Source organism: Mastomys coucha, unplaced genomic scaffold (assembly GCF_008632895.1).
Source record: "Mastomys coucha isolate ucsf_1 unplaced genomic scaffold, UCSF_Mcou_1 pScaffold12, whole genome shotgun sequence".
NCBI classification, from domain to species: domain Eukaryota; kingdom Metazoa; phylum Chordata; class Mammalia; order Rodentia; family Muridae; genus Mastomys; species Mastomys coucha.
This window is the reverse complement of record NW_022196894.1, coordinates 53,661,993-53,676,837: the sequence shown is the minus strand read 5'-3', so window position 1 is coordinate 53,676,837 and position 14,845 is coordinate 53,661,993. Positions and strand designations below refer to the sequence as shown.

General features: G+C 37.7%; 1 protein-coding gene across 3 annotated transcripts in view; it reads right to left on the bottom strand.

The window, feature by feature from the left end:
• Nucleotides 1-12,743: 12,743 nt before the first annotated feature.
• Senp7 (SUMO specific peptidase 7) overlaps nucleotides 12,744-14,845 on the bottom strand; it is a 120,778-nt gene continuing 118,676 nt past the window's right edge. For all 3 annotated transcript variants that reach the window (XM_031364083.1, XM_031364085.1, XM_031364084.1), the window contains one exon: nucleotides 12,744-14,461. In XM_031364083.1, coding sequence (XP_031219943.1) covers nucleotides 14,324-14,461 — 138 coding nt within the window. In that variant the 3' untranslated portion in view covers nucleotides 12,744-14,323. The remainder of the gene's footprint in view (nucleotides 14,462-14,845) is intronic.

The following is a 14,845-nucleotide window of genomic DNA, read 5'->3' as shown; positions in this document are numbered from 1 at the left end:
GACCAGGCTGGCCTCGAACTCAGAAATCCGAAAGCCTCTGCCTCCCAGGTGCTGGGATTAAAGATGTTTGCCACCACCGCCCAGCATGGGAACGATTTTTATTGACCTACAGCAAAGCAGAAGCACTTCTGAGAATCAAGGCAGTCTGGGAACACTGCTGTACTTACCCTGAGAAACCCTTTTTAAATGCAAATATTTCCTCTATTTTATGGCCTTGGAGCCCTCAGATCAAAGCATGTGTATATGAAATAAAAAATGTTAATTTTTTTACAAATTTCTATGAAGGAACAGAAGAAGGAATTATTCTGTATGACTATTCTTTGAACAAAGGACATATTAGGAAGATGTATAGCAGTGTGCAGTGTTATCTGGAAATGAATATTCACCAAAATACTAGCATGAATGTGGAAGAGCCCCTAAGACCACTCACATCTTTAGTTAAAAAGGATTAGCAGTCGAGGCTGCTGTAGAAGAGTTGTCTCCTTTGGGGACATGCCCCAGTGGATGGCCCCCACATCTGTACTCCTATGGGCAGCACTAGTCATACTAGGGAGTTATTAATAAACAACAACATAAAAAGAGGACACAAAAAATAGCTTTATTATCCATAAAAAAAAATGATTGAAAGGGTAGAGATACAAGGGGGTAGTAGAGGGAGGTAATTGTGGATAGATATGGTCAAATTACATACATTTTTTAAAATAATAAACTAAAAATATTATTTCAAAAAAGAAACATTTACTTTTTTAAAAAAGGAAACAGTTTGGTCTTTTGTTTGTCTGTATCCAAAAATCATGTCTACAATTCATTTCTTGGTGCAGCAGAACTATCAACTCTCAGCTTAGCTACAATGGAGGTAATATCCTTTGGTGATATGAGGGTCATTGAAGTATAGCCTTATTACAATGAAATTCAATGTCTAAAAATTGTTCTCATTTTGGGCTTGTACCACAGTAAGAGCCAAGATTTTAAATCTTGTATTTCTACTAAGTACAAAACAAACAAACAAAAAGACTTTATATATTTATGTTCATTTAAGAAAATACTAGCAGTGATGTATTATTTTGAAATATACAGTTAATGATTAGAGTTATTTAAAATTTATATTGAGAAAAATGTATTTTCACTATTGCTGTAGACGAGCATCTACATAAGACTGTTAAATTGATTGTTTTATATCAAACAACTTTGATAATACTTATTTTTATTGTTATATTTTATATATTTTAAGAAATATGACAAAAAAGATATTGTAGATATTGAAAGGTAGGAGTTGGGGTACAAAAGGGAAGCAAAAATGTGATTTAATTCTATTTACTTAAAATATGTTTTTAAATGTTAACAAATTCAAATAAATTGAAATCATATAACTTTTCTCATCATAATGCAATAAAAGTTAAAAAAAAAAAAGAAAAAAAAACATGAAAACAACAACAAAAAAGAAGACACAGGCTAACAGACTGGATACAAAAGCGGGATCCAGCATTTTGCTACATACTAGAAGCACACATCAGTGACAAAGACAGTTACTACTTCAGAATAAAAGGCTGGAAAAATAGTTTTCCAAGCAAGTGGTCCCAAGAAACAAGCTGGAGTTGTCATTCTAATATCTGATAAAATAGACTTTCAACCAAAAGTTATCAAGCAGGGTGGGGAAGGACAGTTTATGTTCATCAAAGGAAAAAATCCATGAAGAGCAAATCTCAGTTCTGAATATCTAGGCCCCAAACGCAAGGGTACCCACATTCATAAAAGAAACTTTACTAAAGCTCAAAACACACATAGAATCTCATTAATTCAGGAGATTCAATTAATTAATAATTAATTAATTAATAGCAGGAGACTTCAACACCCCACTCTCACCAAGATCATTGAAACAGAAACTAAACAGAGACACGGTGAAACTAACAGAATTTATGAACCAAACGGATTTAACAGATATCTACAGAACATTTCACTCCAAAATCAGAGAATATACCTTCTTCTCAGTACCTCATGGAACCTTCTCCAAAACTGATACACAACATAATTGTGTTCAATACAATTGAACACAAAACAAGCCTCAACCAATACAAGATTGAAATAATCCCATAATCAGATCACCATGAACTAAGGCTGGTTTCAAAAACAACAGAAAGCTCACATACTCATGGAAACTGAACAATTCTCTACTCAATGATAACTTGGTCAGAAAGAAATAAAGAAATCAAAGACTTTATAGAATTCAATGAAAAATGATGACACAACATACCCAAACTTAAAGGACAAGTGAAAGCAGAGCTAAAAGGAAAATTCATAGCACTAAGCGCCTTCATAAAGGAATTAGAGAGATCCCATACCAGCAATTTAATAGCACACTCTAGAACAGAAAAAGTAAAAGCACCCAAAGGAGTGAACAGCGGGAAATAGTCAAAAATCAGAGCTGAAACCAACCAGTTAGAAACAAAGACAATGATACAAAGAATCTACAAAACTGAGAGCTGGTTCTTTGAGAAAATCAACAAGATAGATAAATCCTTAGCCAAACTGACTGAAGGGCACAGAGATAGTATCCAAATTAACAAAATCAGAAATTAAAAGGGAAACATAACAACAGAAATTGAGGAAATTCAAAAAAATCATCAGATCCTACTACAAAAGTCTATACTCACCAAAACTGGTAAATCTAGATGAAATGGATGATTTTCTAGAAAGATATCAAGTACTAAAGTTAAATCAGGATCAGATAAAACATATAAACAGTCCCATAACCCCTAAAGAAATAGAAACAGTAATTTAAAACCTCCCAACCAAAAAAAGCCCAGGGCCAGGTGATTTTAGTGCAGAATTCTACCAGACCTTTAAAGAAGACCTAACACCAATACTCCTCAAATTATTCCACAAATTAGAAACAGAAAAAATACTACCTAATTTAGTCTATGAAACCATAATTACTTTGATAACTAAACCACACAAAGACTTGCAAAGAAAAAGAACTTCAGGACAATTTCACTTATGAATATAGATGCAAAAATATTCAATAAAACTCTCAGGGCCGGGCAGTGGTGGTACATGCTTTTAATCCCAGCACTTGGGAGGCAGAGACAAGTGGATTTCTGAATTTGAGGCCAGCCTGGTCTACAGAGTGAGTTCAGGACAGCCAGGGCTATGCAGAGAAACCCTGTCTCGGGGGAAAAAAAATCTCGAAAACTGAATCCAAGAACATATCAAAACCATCATTCACCATGATCAAGTAGGCTTCATCCCAGAAATACAGGGATGATTCAGTTCAATATGTGAAAATCCATCAACATTATATTCTATATAAATAAACTCAAGGGGAAAAGTTACATGATTGTCTCATTAGATGCTAAAGATTTTGACAAAATACAACACCTCCCTTCATGTTAAAAGTCTTGGAGAGATCAGGAATTCATGGCACATACCTAACACATATATAATAAAATCAATATATAGCATACCAACACCCAACATCAAATTAAATGGAGAGGAATTAGAAGCAATCCCATGAAAATCAGGGACAAGACAAGGCTGCCCACACTCATTATCTATTCAATACAGTACTTGAAGTTCTAGCTAGAACAATTAGACAACAAAAGGAGATCAAGGGGATACAAATTGGAAAGGAAGAAGTAAAAGTACTTCTGTGAAGTACTTGCAGATGATATGATAGTATACATAAGCAATGCCAAAAATTCCACCAGAGAACTTCTCCAGCTAATAAACAACTTCAGCAAAGTGGCAGGATATGAAATTAACTCAAACAAATTAGTAGCCTTTCTTTATACAAATGAATAATCCAGGTGAGAAAGACAGGGAAACAACTCCCTTCACAACAGCCACAAACAATATAAAATATCTTGGTATAACTCTAACCAAGCAAGTGAAATATCTATCAAATCCCTGAAAAAAAGAAATTGAAGAAGACCTCAGAATATGGCCTATTGACTATGTTAATCCTACCAATCTATAAGCATAGGAAATGCTTCCATCTTACCAAAAGCAATCTACAGATTCAGGGCAATCCCCAAATTCCAACACAATTCTTCACAGACATGGAAAGAGCAATTCTCAACTTCATATGTAAAAACAAAAAACCCAAGGTAACCAAAACAATTCTCAACAATAAAAGATCTTCTGGTGGAATCACTATCCCTGACCTCAAGCTGTACTACAGAGCAATAGTGATAAAGACAACATGGTATTGGTACAGAAATGGACAGGTTGATCAATGGAATAGAATTGAAGACCCAGAAATAAACCCACACACATATGGACACCTGATCTTTTGACAGAGAAGTCAAAAACAGAAAATGGAAAAAAAGAAATAATAAATGGCGCTGGTCTAATTGGCAGTCTGTATGTAGGGTAATGAATATTTGTCACCTTACACAAAGCTCAAGTCCAAGTGGATCAAGGATTTCAGCGTAAAATCAGATATACTGAATCTAATAGAAGAGAAAGTTGGAAAGAGCTTCAAACTCATTGGCACAGGGGGCAATTTCCTGAATAGAACACCAATGGTCCAGGCTCTAAGATCAACAATTGATAAATGGGACTTCATGAAAATGAAAAGCTTCTGTGAAACAAAAGATACCATCATTAGGACAAATTGGCAACCTACAGATTGGGGGAAAAAAAAACTTCACTAACCCTATATCCAATAGAGGGCTAATATCCAAAATATATAAAGAACTAAAGAAGTTAAACTCCAAAACAGCAAGTAATCCAATTTTTAAAATGGGGTACAGCACTAAACAGAAGAATCTCAAATGGCCAAGAAGCACTTAAAGACTTGTTCAAAGTCCTTAGTCATCAGAGGAATGCAAATCAAAATGACTCTGAGATTCCACCTTACACCAATCATAACGGCTAAGATCAAAAACTCAAGGGAAAGATGGTGGCATGGATGTGGAGAAAGAGGAACACTCCTCCATTGCTAGTGGGATTGTAAACTAGTACAAAAACTCTCTAAATAAATCAATCTGGCAGTTCCTTAGAAAACTGGAAATAGTTCTTCCTGAAGACCCAGCTGTACTACTCTTGAGCATATACCTAAAGTTCCCCCACCATGCCACAGGAGCACATGTTCCACTATGTTCATTGCAATTTTACTTGTTATAGCCAGAAGCTGGAAAGAAACCAGATGCCCCTCAAAAGAAGAATGAATACAGAAAATATGATTCATTTACACAATGGAATATCATTCAGCTATTAAAAACAACTTCATGAATTTTGCAGGCAAATGGATGGAACTAGAAAATACCATCCTGAGTAAGTTTACCCAGATCCAAAATAACATGTATTATATGTACTCACTGAAAAGTGGAAGATATTAGCCAAAAATTACAGAATACAGGATATAACCCACAGACTATAGAAAATGTAACAAACAGAAAGGCCCAAGTGAAGATGCTTCAATCACACTTAAAGAGGAAAGAAAATAATCAGGAGAGGCAGAGGGAGGAGGGACCTGGGTGGGAGAGGGAAAGAGGAGGGGGAAAGGCGAACAGAATCAGGTATAGGGGGTGGGAGCAGGGCAGACAGGAGAGAAGCCCAGAGGACCAAGAGAATGAATGGAAATACAAAGCCTGGAAGCAGGGGGAACTCTCCAGAAAGTACCAGAGGCCTGGGAAGTGGGAGACTCTCAGGTTTCAATGCGGGTGACCTTAGCCAAAATGCCCAACAACTCGGAGAGAGAACTCAAAGAGTTCACCTCCAGTAGATAGAGCCTCAAATGGAGGGACAGGGTTACTAACCCACAGTCAAAATTCCTGACCCAGAATTGTTCCTGTCTAAAAGAACTGCAGGAATAAAAATGAAAGAGAGACTAAAGGAAAGGCAGTCCAAAAACCAGTCTAACTTGGGATCCATCTTATGGGAGGGGCACCACAAACCTGACATTATTACTGGTGTGCTTACAGACAGGAGCCTAGCATGGCTGTCCTCTGAGTGGCCCTACCAGCAACTGACTGAGATAGACACAGATGCCTACACCCAACCATTGGCTGAAGCTAGGGACCCCATGGTTGAATTAGGGGAAGGATTGAAGAAGCTGAAGGGGAGAGCAGCCCCAAGGAAGACCAGCAGTCTCAACTAACCTAGACTCCAAGGAGCTCCCAGAGACTGAGCCACCAACCAGTCATATAAGAGCTGGTCCAAGGCCCCATATACAGCAGAGGACAGCCTGATCAGTCTTCAGTGGGAGATGTGCTTAATCCTCATGAGATTTGAGGTTCCAGGGAAGGGAGAGGCCTGGTGGGGGTAGGGGGAACATCCTCTTGGAGGCAAGGGGTAGAAGGAAATGGATGAGGAACCATGGAAGGGAAGATTGGGAAGGGGGAACAATGGCTGGAATAAATAAATAAAATTTTTAAAAAAATATTCTATAAATATGTCAGCTTCCCTAGAGTAACAGATTATAGAACAGTGACATTCAGGAAAATAGAAAAAGGGCAGATGCATCACAAAAGGATACAACCATTTTGAACTCACGAATAATTCACTATAATTATAATTACAAAATATTATATAAAAAGTTCTTTAAACATTTTTTAAGTACACAAACCCACAAGTATAGCAGTAACCCTACCAATCTGCATCCTTTCTCTATGAATTTGCCTAAATGGCTATTTCCTATAAATGGAATTATATATTAGGTGACCTTGGGCGTCTGGTTTCTTTTCCTTAGCATACATTTTCATGGTTTTTCATGTTACACTGTGTATAGCTTCATCTCTTTCTAGCTAAATAACTGGGCACTGCTTTTGCACGTCATGAATTTATCTGTCCACCCATGGATAAATATTTGTCCCCACTTTCTATTTCTGTTATGAAATACACTGTTCTAAACACTTGTATGCCGTGTATAAATTTCCAACCTTACAAAATTCTGTGTTTAGAATGTGCAATTTATTGCACATTGATTGCGTCTCAACAAGCTTCAAACCTGATTTACATTGTGACAAGTGTTACACACTATTTATGACAGTCTCTTAACCACTCACTAAATTCTGATGTTATACAAGCAGTACACTTTAACTGAAGTGATATCTTTAAGAATAATAAAAATCGTAAGAATGAAACAGTGAAGAGATCATACTCAGAATCCACAATGTGTAAGGAATAGACACAAATCCGAAGAATTTGTTGAAGATATCCACCATCTTGCAAAAACTGGACTTCCACCCTTGCCAGTACCACAGTCTTTATTTGGAACAAAGAAGCAAATATGTTGGTTCCTTGTCATCAAAGGTTAGACCTGAGTGTGCTCAACTGTGCTCAACATTACACAGAAGGGGCAGGGAAACCAAGAAACCGATCCAATGGCAATCACCACCCAAGCTGTTCTGATTCTCATCTACAAAAGACTGAGGTTTGATTTTGTATATTTTCTTCAGTGTCTTTTCTTTTGTACGTTTACATTACAAGAATTCACAAATAAAAGTAAAACCATCCCCCAAAAGTCGTTAAATTCAGAAATTAATGTAAAATATTTTAACAAAAAAATAACAAAAACAAGGATTCATTTACTGTGAAACTTAATTATAAGAAATATATAGGTTCCTATATATGTTTGTACTATGTAGCTTTTTAAAAATTTTATCTCAGTCAATTGAAAATTTTACAACTCACAAAATAAAAATAAATGTGTAATTATGTAAAACTTCACTTGTAAGTTAAGATATAATTACATAAAAACTTCATATTTTAATGAAAGTGTTAGCAATTCTCTACAGCTAAGAAGGAAGGAAGAACGCAAGGATGAGGACAGACAGGCTGGAACAAGACAGTATGCCTCTATGACAAGTTGAGACATTTCACTTCATTTTTTTAAGAAGTTTAAAACTTTCATAGGCACTACCTGATTAAAAAAGACTTTAAAGCAAAACAACAACAACAAAAAAATTGCGGGGGCTGGAGACATGGCTCAGCAGTTAAGAGCACTGGCTGCTCTTCCAAAGGTCCTGAGTTCAAATCCCAGTAACCACATGGTGGCTCATAACCATCTGTAATGAGATCTGATGCCCTCTTCTGGCTGGTGTGTCTGAAGACAGCTACAATGTACTTAGATATATATTTAGATATAATAATAAATAAATCTTTTAAAAAATTGCTTTTTTGCAACAGCAAACATCTTAAGTTAAAATTGTGTCTTCTGGGGCTAGAGAGATGGCTCAGAGGTTAAGAGCACTGATTGTTCTTCCAGAGATCCTGAGTTCACTTTCCAGCAACAGCCTGGTGACTCACACCCCCTCTGTAATGAGATCCAATGCTTTCTTCTGGTGTGTCTCAAGAGAGCAACAGTGTACTCACATACATAAAATAAATAAGTAAATCTTTTTTTAAAAATTATGCCTTCTCTACAAATAATCTCTGGCCACTAGCAAGCTTTTCACTGTTGTCTTTCACTAGTATACTGTCCTAATAAGCCTAGACCCTTTGGGCTGAGCTTAAAGAAACAATTCTAGAGAAACTTCACTCTTGCCAAATCTTACCAAATTATTAGACTTGATCATCTGTCTAGAAATGACTGTTTGCTTTCAAAAATGTTAGAGTTCCTTTCTTATTTTATGACTAGTGTGCATGTGTATGTGTGCATATGTAGATAATGTATATGTGGGTGCATTGGGCACAGTTCACTTGTGGAAGCCAGAGGACAACAACTTGTAAATTCAGTTATCTATTACCACCTCACATGGGCTCCAGGAACCAAACTCAGGTCACTATGTGTGTTGGTTTGTTTTTCATGTCAAGTTCATATAATCAAGTTACCTGGGGAGAAAGGGGGTCTCAACTGAGAAACTGCCCAGATCAGATTGGCAGGGAACCATGACTGTGGAGGAATGGTCAGGATTATTGATTGAGAGGGAGGGCATAGGCCACTGTTATGTGCAGTACCACCACAAGGGAAGTGGGCCCAGACTGAAATAAGAAGCTAAACAGGAGGCCCATGCTCAAGTGAATGCCCTCCTCTTGCCCCTCATCCATGTTTATATGGGAAGCACTAATTAGATCATGGGTGAAGTGGAAACTTCTGGTTTCTTTGGAAAGTAAGTTATGTCAAATAATGTTTTGCTGGGGCACACAAGTGAAAGAATGTTTTCCTGAAGCAGGCACAGATGAAAGGATGTTTTGCTATAGCAAACACATGAAATGATGATGTTCAGGAAGAATGGGAGCTCGACCACTGGACTGCTTTGCTCTTCCTTGCTAGTTGCTAACAACAGCCATGTATTGGTTTGCTTTACACTGCACTGTTGAGCTCCTCTTGTGGTGACTCCATACAGAGAAACTCACCAAAGAACTTCTCGGGAGGTTACTTCGGATTCTTGCCACTTCCAAGGCCTTTGCTGTTTCTTCTAGATTGACCTGCCCTTGCTGGTTCGTGTGTGGTGTTTGCCAAGAGGACTGGACTGCAGCCGCTAATTTGCATTTGATGTTTGCTACTAGACTGAATTGCAGATATCCTGATAACAAAAATTGGACTTGCCCCCAAAGAAATATTTCTAAACAGGTCTACTTCCCCGCCCCCTCACACCACCCTACCCCTGTGTCCTAAGGACTTTTCTCTTTCACTAACCTCTGGTGAGTGGTGGGCTAGAGGAGAGGTTGAACCCTTATTAAAGTAGGTTGGAAAAGAATTTATGCCTACAATGGGGATATTAATAAACACAACAAAAAAGAGGGCATTAAGTTGGGTAACAAGTTGGTGGGCAGGCATTAGAAGGGGATAATTGTGAATAGATATAAAATCAAAATGTATAATAAATACAAGTATTATAAAAAGTATTTGCAACTTAGATTGTGGTGGTGGTAGTGCACATAATTCTAACACTTGGAAGGCAGAAGCAGGCTGATCTCCCTGAGTTTGAGGCCAGGTCTACAGATTGAGTTTTGGAACAGCCAGGGCTACACAGAGAACCCCTGTCTTGAGGGAAGAAAAAAGAATTTGCTTTCAAAAAAGGAAAAACTGGGGGCTGGTGAGATGGCTCATCAGGTAAGAGCACTGACTGCTCTTCCAAAGGTCCTGAGTTCGGATCCCAGCAACCACATGGTGGCTCACAACCATCTGTAATGAGATCTGACGCCCTCTTCTGGTGCTTCTGAAGACAGCTGCAGTGAATTACACCGGAGGGGCTGGAGCGAGCGGGCCGGCAGAGGTCCTGAGTTCAACAGCAGTCACACACATGATGATTCATGACCATCTGTACAGCTACAGTGTACTCATACACATAAAATAAATAAGATAAATCTTTTAAAAAAAAAAAAGGAAAAACTTAATTTTTTTGTGTGTCTAGCAAAGTGCTAGTACAGGGATCAAATCAGTAAACAGTGTTCTTCCATAGTTTCTGCTTCAAGTTCCTAACATGACTTCCTTCCATCAAGGATTGTGAGATGAAATAAACTCTTTCATCCAAACTGGTTTGGTCACAACGTTTACCACAGCAGTGGAAAGCAGAATAGGACACTAGGTTTCCACAACAAAGGCTCTTAGGATGAGCATGAAGCTCACTCTCTTGTGTGGCACTACAGGCTAACAGAACTGGAGATGGGTGTTAGTTAAAGAGTTAAATTTGAGACTTGTGCTGGCTAATGAGAAAATTGCAGGTTTGAGGAAAACACAGTGGACCAAGATCGAGCAAGTCCAGATGGGTGTGGGCAGGGGCAGGCGAGCTGTTGGGACATTCTGGGAACTAGCAGGCCAGGAAGATATGGAGGAGAAAGCATGCAAAGATATGTCCGGGTAGGCCCTGGCACGACCCAACTGAGTAATGGGTCATCTGGTCCTCTTAGATATGGTTTAAGGTCAGCCAGATGCTCTGTTGACTCAGATTACCACCCTTAGGAATTTTCCACCCTGATCTGCACATATACTAGCTGATATTTGAAATAGCTCTAAAGTCCCACAGTCTTTACATATTAAAAGTTCAATCTATTTAAAATGTCCAATATCTTTTAAAATTCAAAGTCTCTCAACTGTGGGCTCCACTAAAATACTTTCTTCCTTCAAGAGGGAAAAATATCTGGGCACAGTCACAATCAAAAGCAAAACCAATGTCTGGGATCCAACTCAAGATCTTCTGGGCTCCACCAAGGGCTTTGGCCACTTCTCCAGCTCTGCCCTATGTAGCACACACCTTGTCTTCTGGGCTCCAGATGCCTGTACTCCACTGCTGCTGCTGTCCTTAGTGGTCATTGCATGGTACTGGGATTCCCAAAACACTGCTGTAACTAGGCTTTACCAATAGCCTCTCATAGACTGCCTTTAAGGTGCCAAGCCTCAACTCCTTTGCATGACACCTTCAGTCCTGGGCCATCAATTGCAAACTGAGGCTGCACCTTCACCAATGGCCTTCCATGGCCTCTCACTGTGCTGAGCCTCAGCTGCTCTTCATGACCCCTTTGTGCTGTCAAAACCAGTACTACCTGGATGACTCTTACACATTACCAAGTCCTGCTGCAGCACAAGATACAATCTTGACTATCTCTGGAACACAGCCTCTTTGTGCCCTCAGAAAACACTTCGCAGAAGATGTCACCTCAGTGATGCTGGTCTCTTCTTAATTACAGCTAATTTCTTAGCTCCAGCTAACCAGCATCAATAGTCCCAGTAATGCAAAGTTTTCACTTTAGTAGTTCTGGTATCTTGTTAATCACAGCTGACACTTCAGCCCCAGCTAACCAGAACCACAGAATATTCACAATGAAAACAACATGGCCCTGATAAGAGTCTTTAATCTTCCCTCTGAAATAGCCAATCATGTATAGCCACACCAATTCCTTTGTTCCCTCAGACCTTTTTCCTATATAAACCCCTAGCCCCTGAGCCTCGTGGTCGATTCCTCTGTCTCCTGCATGAGATATGTGTCGGCCCGGAGCACTCTGATATTAAACTGCCTCATGTGTTTGCATCAAGACAGTCTCTCATGATTCCTTGGGTGCACATCCTCCCAAGATTTGAGTGGGGGGGTCTCCCCATGGGAGTCTTTCATGAGGATGAGCATGAAGTTCACTCTGTTGTGTGGCACTACAGGCTAACAGGACTGGGGATGAGTGTCGCTTCCATGAAACACCCAGAAGCAGAAGAGTTTTTGTTTTTTTGGTTTTTTGTTCTTTTCTTTTCTTTTTTTTTCGAGACAGGGTTTCTCTGTGTAGCCCTGGCTGTCCTGGAACTCACTCTGTAGACCAGGCTGGCCTCGAAGTTAGAAATCCACCTGCCTCTGCCTCCCAAGTGCTGGGATTAAAGGTGTGTGCCACCACCACCTGGCTGAAGCAGAAGAGTTTTATGTTTCGGATCTTAGAATGTTTTGCAAATGCATGAGTATGTTTTGGGGAAGGGCACGAATCTATACATGATATTCAGTTATGTTTTGTATACCCTCTTCATACATATTCTGAGGTAATTTTACATAATACTTTCAGTGTTTTGATTGTCAACCATCACATGAGGTCAGGTATGGAATTTTCTACTTGTAAAATGTTGATGCTCAGAACATTTCACTTTTAGCAACATTTTGGATTATGGATTCGGGGAACTCTTTTCTTATCTAATTAAGCTGCTCAACTTGAAAAAATTATTTCCCTTTTAACAAAAAGTTATGCAAATTAACTGCATATGTGTTAAAATGTGAAGAAAAATTAATTTGAACATCCAATTACGTGGTATTTGCAAGACACAATACAATTAAAAATACATTGCTAGCAGTCTTCCAAATTTAAGAAAAAAAATTACAATTTAATGAATTGAAAACATGTTTAATACAAAATGTTGATATCCTCAAATCATTTCTACATGAATTTAGGAAAACAAATTTTAAACAGTCTCCAAAACATGATGAAGGACTATGGTATCTTTGAAAAACACACAAACAAAAAAAGTTCAGAAATTGCAAGATGTCTCACATATTTGCTTTCCAAAATTAGGTATACAACATAATTAACAGCCACTTTAAAAAAATTCTCCCCAATACATACAAATTGGGAATGAATTATGCAATTAATAACCATTTTCATGTGAGATCTCCAAAAGCCACGTACCTTGAACAATGCAGAGAGAGACAAGATCTACAGAAGCCGAGGTGACTGAGAACCCCACATCACTTGATTAAAAATTAAAGTTTCAGACTTCTTAGTTTTATCTTAAATTATCTTTGCTTCAAGTGCTTTACACACAATTATAACTATAAATCCAAGAGATGTTTAAAATGATATTCTAAAATCCATTCTTTGAGAAAACAGTATGATTATGTCTCCCTCAAAATGTTTGTTAGATAATACCATCATCACATAAATTCAGTAGAACTGTTACCTGAACATTTAATAAAATATTAAGTGCTGCATATATGAGATCCATGGAGGATCATACAGCTTTAAAAACCATAACTTAAAAATATAAAAGCAATGAAAAATCTGGCTTTGCACATGAGTAGTGGATAAACCAAACTATAAAATCACATATTTGGTTCTAAATAATAAATAGAAGTTTAAAGGTATTCTCTTTGTTAAAATTATGAGGATACCGATTTTATCTTTTATAGAAACTGTATACACACATTTTGGGGTAATGTAGGAATGAATATTTATATAGCTATACGTCAAATAAACAAAGCTTAGCTACATAGTATCTTAAAACTTATTTGGTATTAAAATTTGTTTCACATTTTATATGAATAAATGAACTCATTTCTCAGATCCCTATATGTGACATTGAAATAAGTGGAGGAGGAAATTAGAGTGAAGTAGTTGCATTTAGCAATTGAGAATAAGCTGCACTTTGAAAGGGTAAATTTTTAATGATATTTCTTTTTTTTTTTCACACTATACAGAAGAGATGCCGTGAATGGCATTTTCTGAAGCCTTGATACTAAGTTCTTTTTTAAAAAAAATACACAGTATTCATACTGCATGCTTGAGCTGCAAAGAATAGAATTACAATATGATGTGACTTGTCAACAAACCTGACAAGCACTGGGCTGGCACCAGGGAGAGCCTACCTCCCATCAACACCCAGTCATGTGGAAGTACAGATCACATAGGTCTATTACTTAGAAAAACATTCCCACATTACATATGCTATTGCATAATCCAAGCATATTTAGTCATAAAAATATCATATTTTTGAAATTTTAATTTCTAACTTATAAGTGCCTTTTTCATTGCCTTCGGCTGTGAGAGCCCAAGGATTCAAACAAGATCCCATATACATTTTAACAATTTATGATGTACTGTAAGTTACTTTCTTCTCTGTAAGCTGACACAGATGCTGGTAAGCGGCTTTCCAGGAAGCTTAGGGAGCATGTGCCATGTGTGCACAGATTAACTAGCTGCTGCTGCCCTTCTGTTGCTGTAAATGAAGTTTCAAAATGAGCTCTCGAATATCTTCCCGTTTGGCCTTAATTACATGGCGAGGAAACCATTTCTCCAAGTGAATTGGAAGTTCAAAGTTAACAATGGGATCCTAATAAGAGAAAAGGAAAGATTGTCATCAGTGCAACATCATGATTTCAAAAATTTTTTTAATCTTACTTTTATAGGAAACAACAAAAATTCTATCTTTCAAAAAGCACCAGTTTGCTGCATACCACAGCATACCACACCTTGTCACTCATCCAAGGGCACAATAAGTTTCAGTTTCTCGGCTGGGTAACCACGGCTGCCATCTATTTTAGAACATTTTCATTCAATTGCTTTCAAGTTTGAAAGCTTAGGGAGCATGTGCCATGTGTGCACAGATTAACTAGCTGCTGCTTTTTTTTAACTTTCAAACATTAAAATTAAATAGTCTACTTTGTTAATAAGGCATATTTGAGTGATTATAATTGGTAAAAAAAAAAAAAAAAAT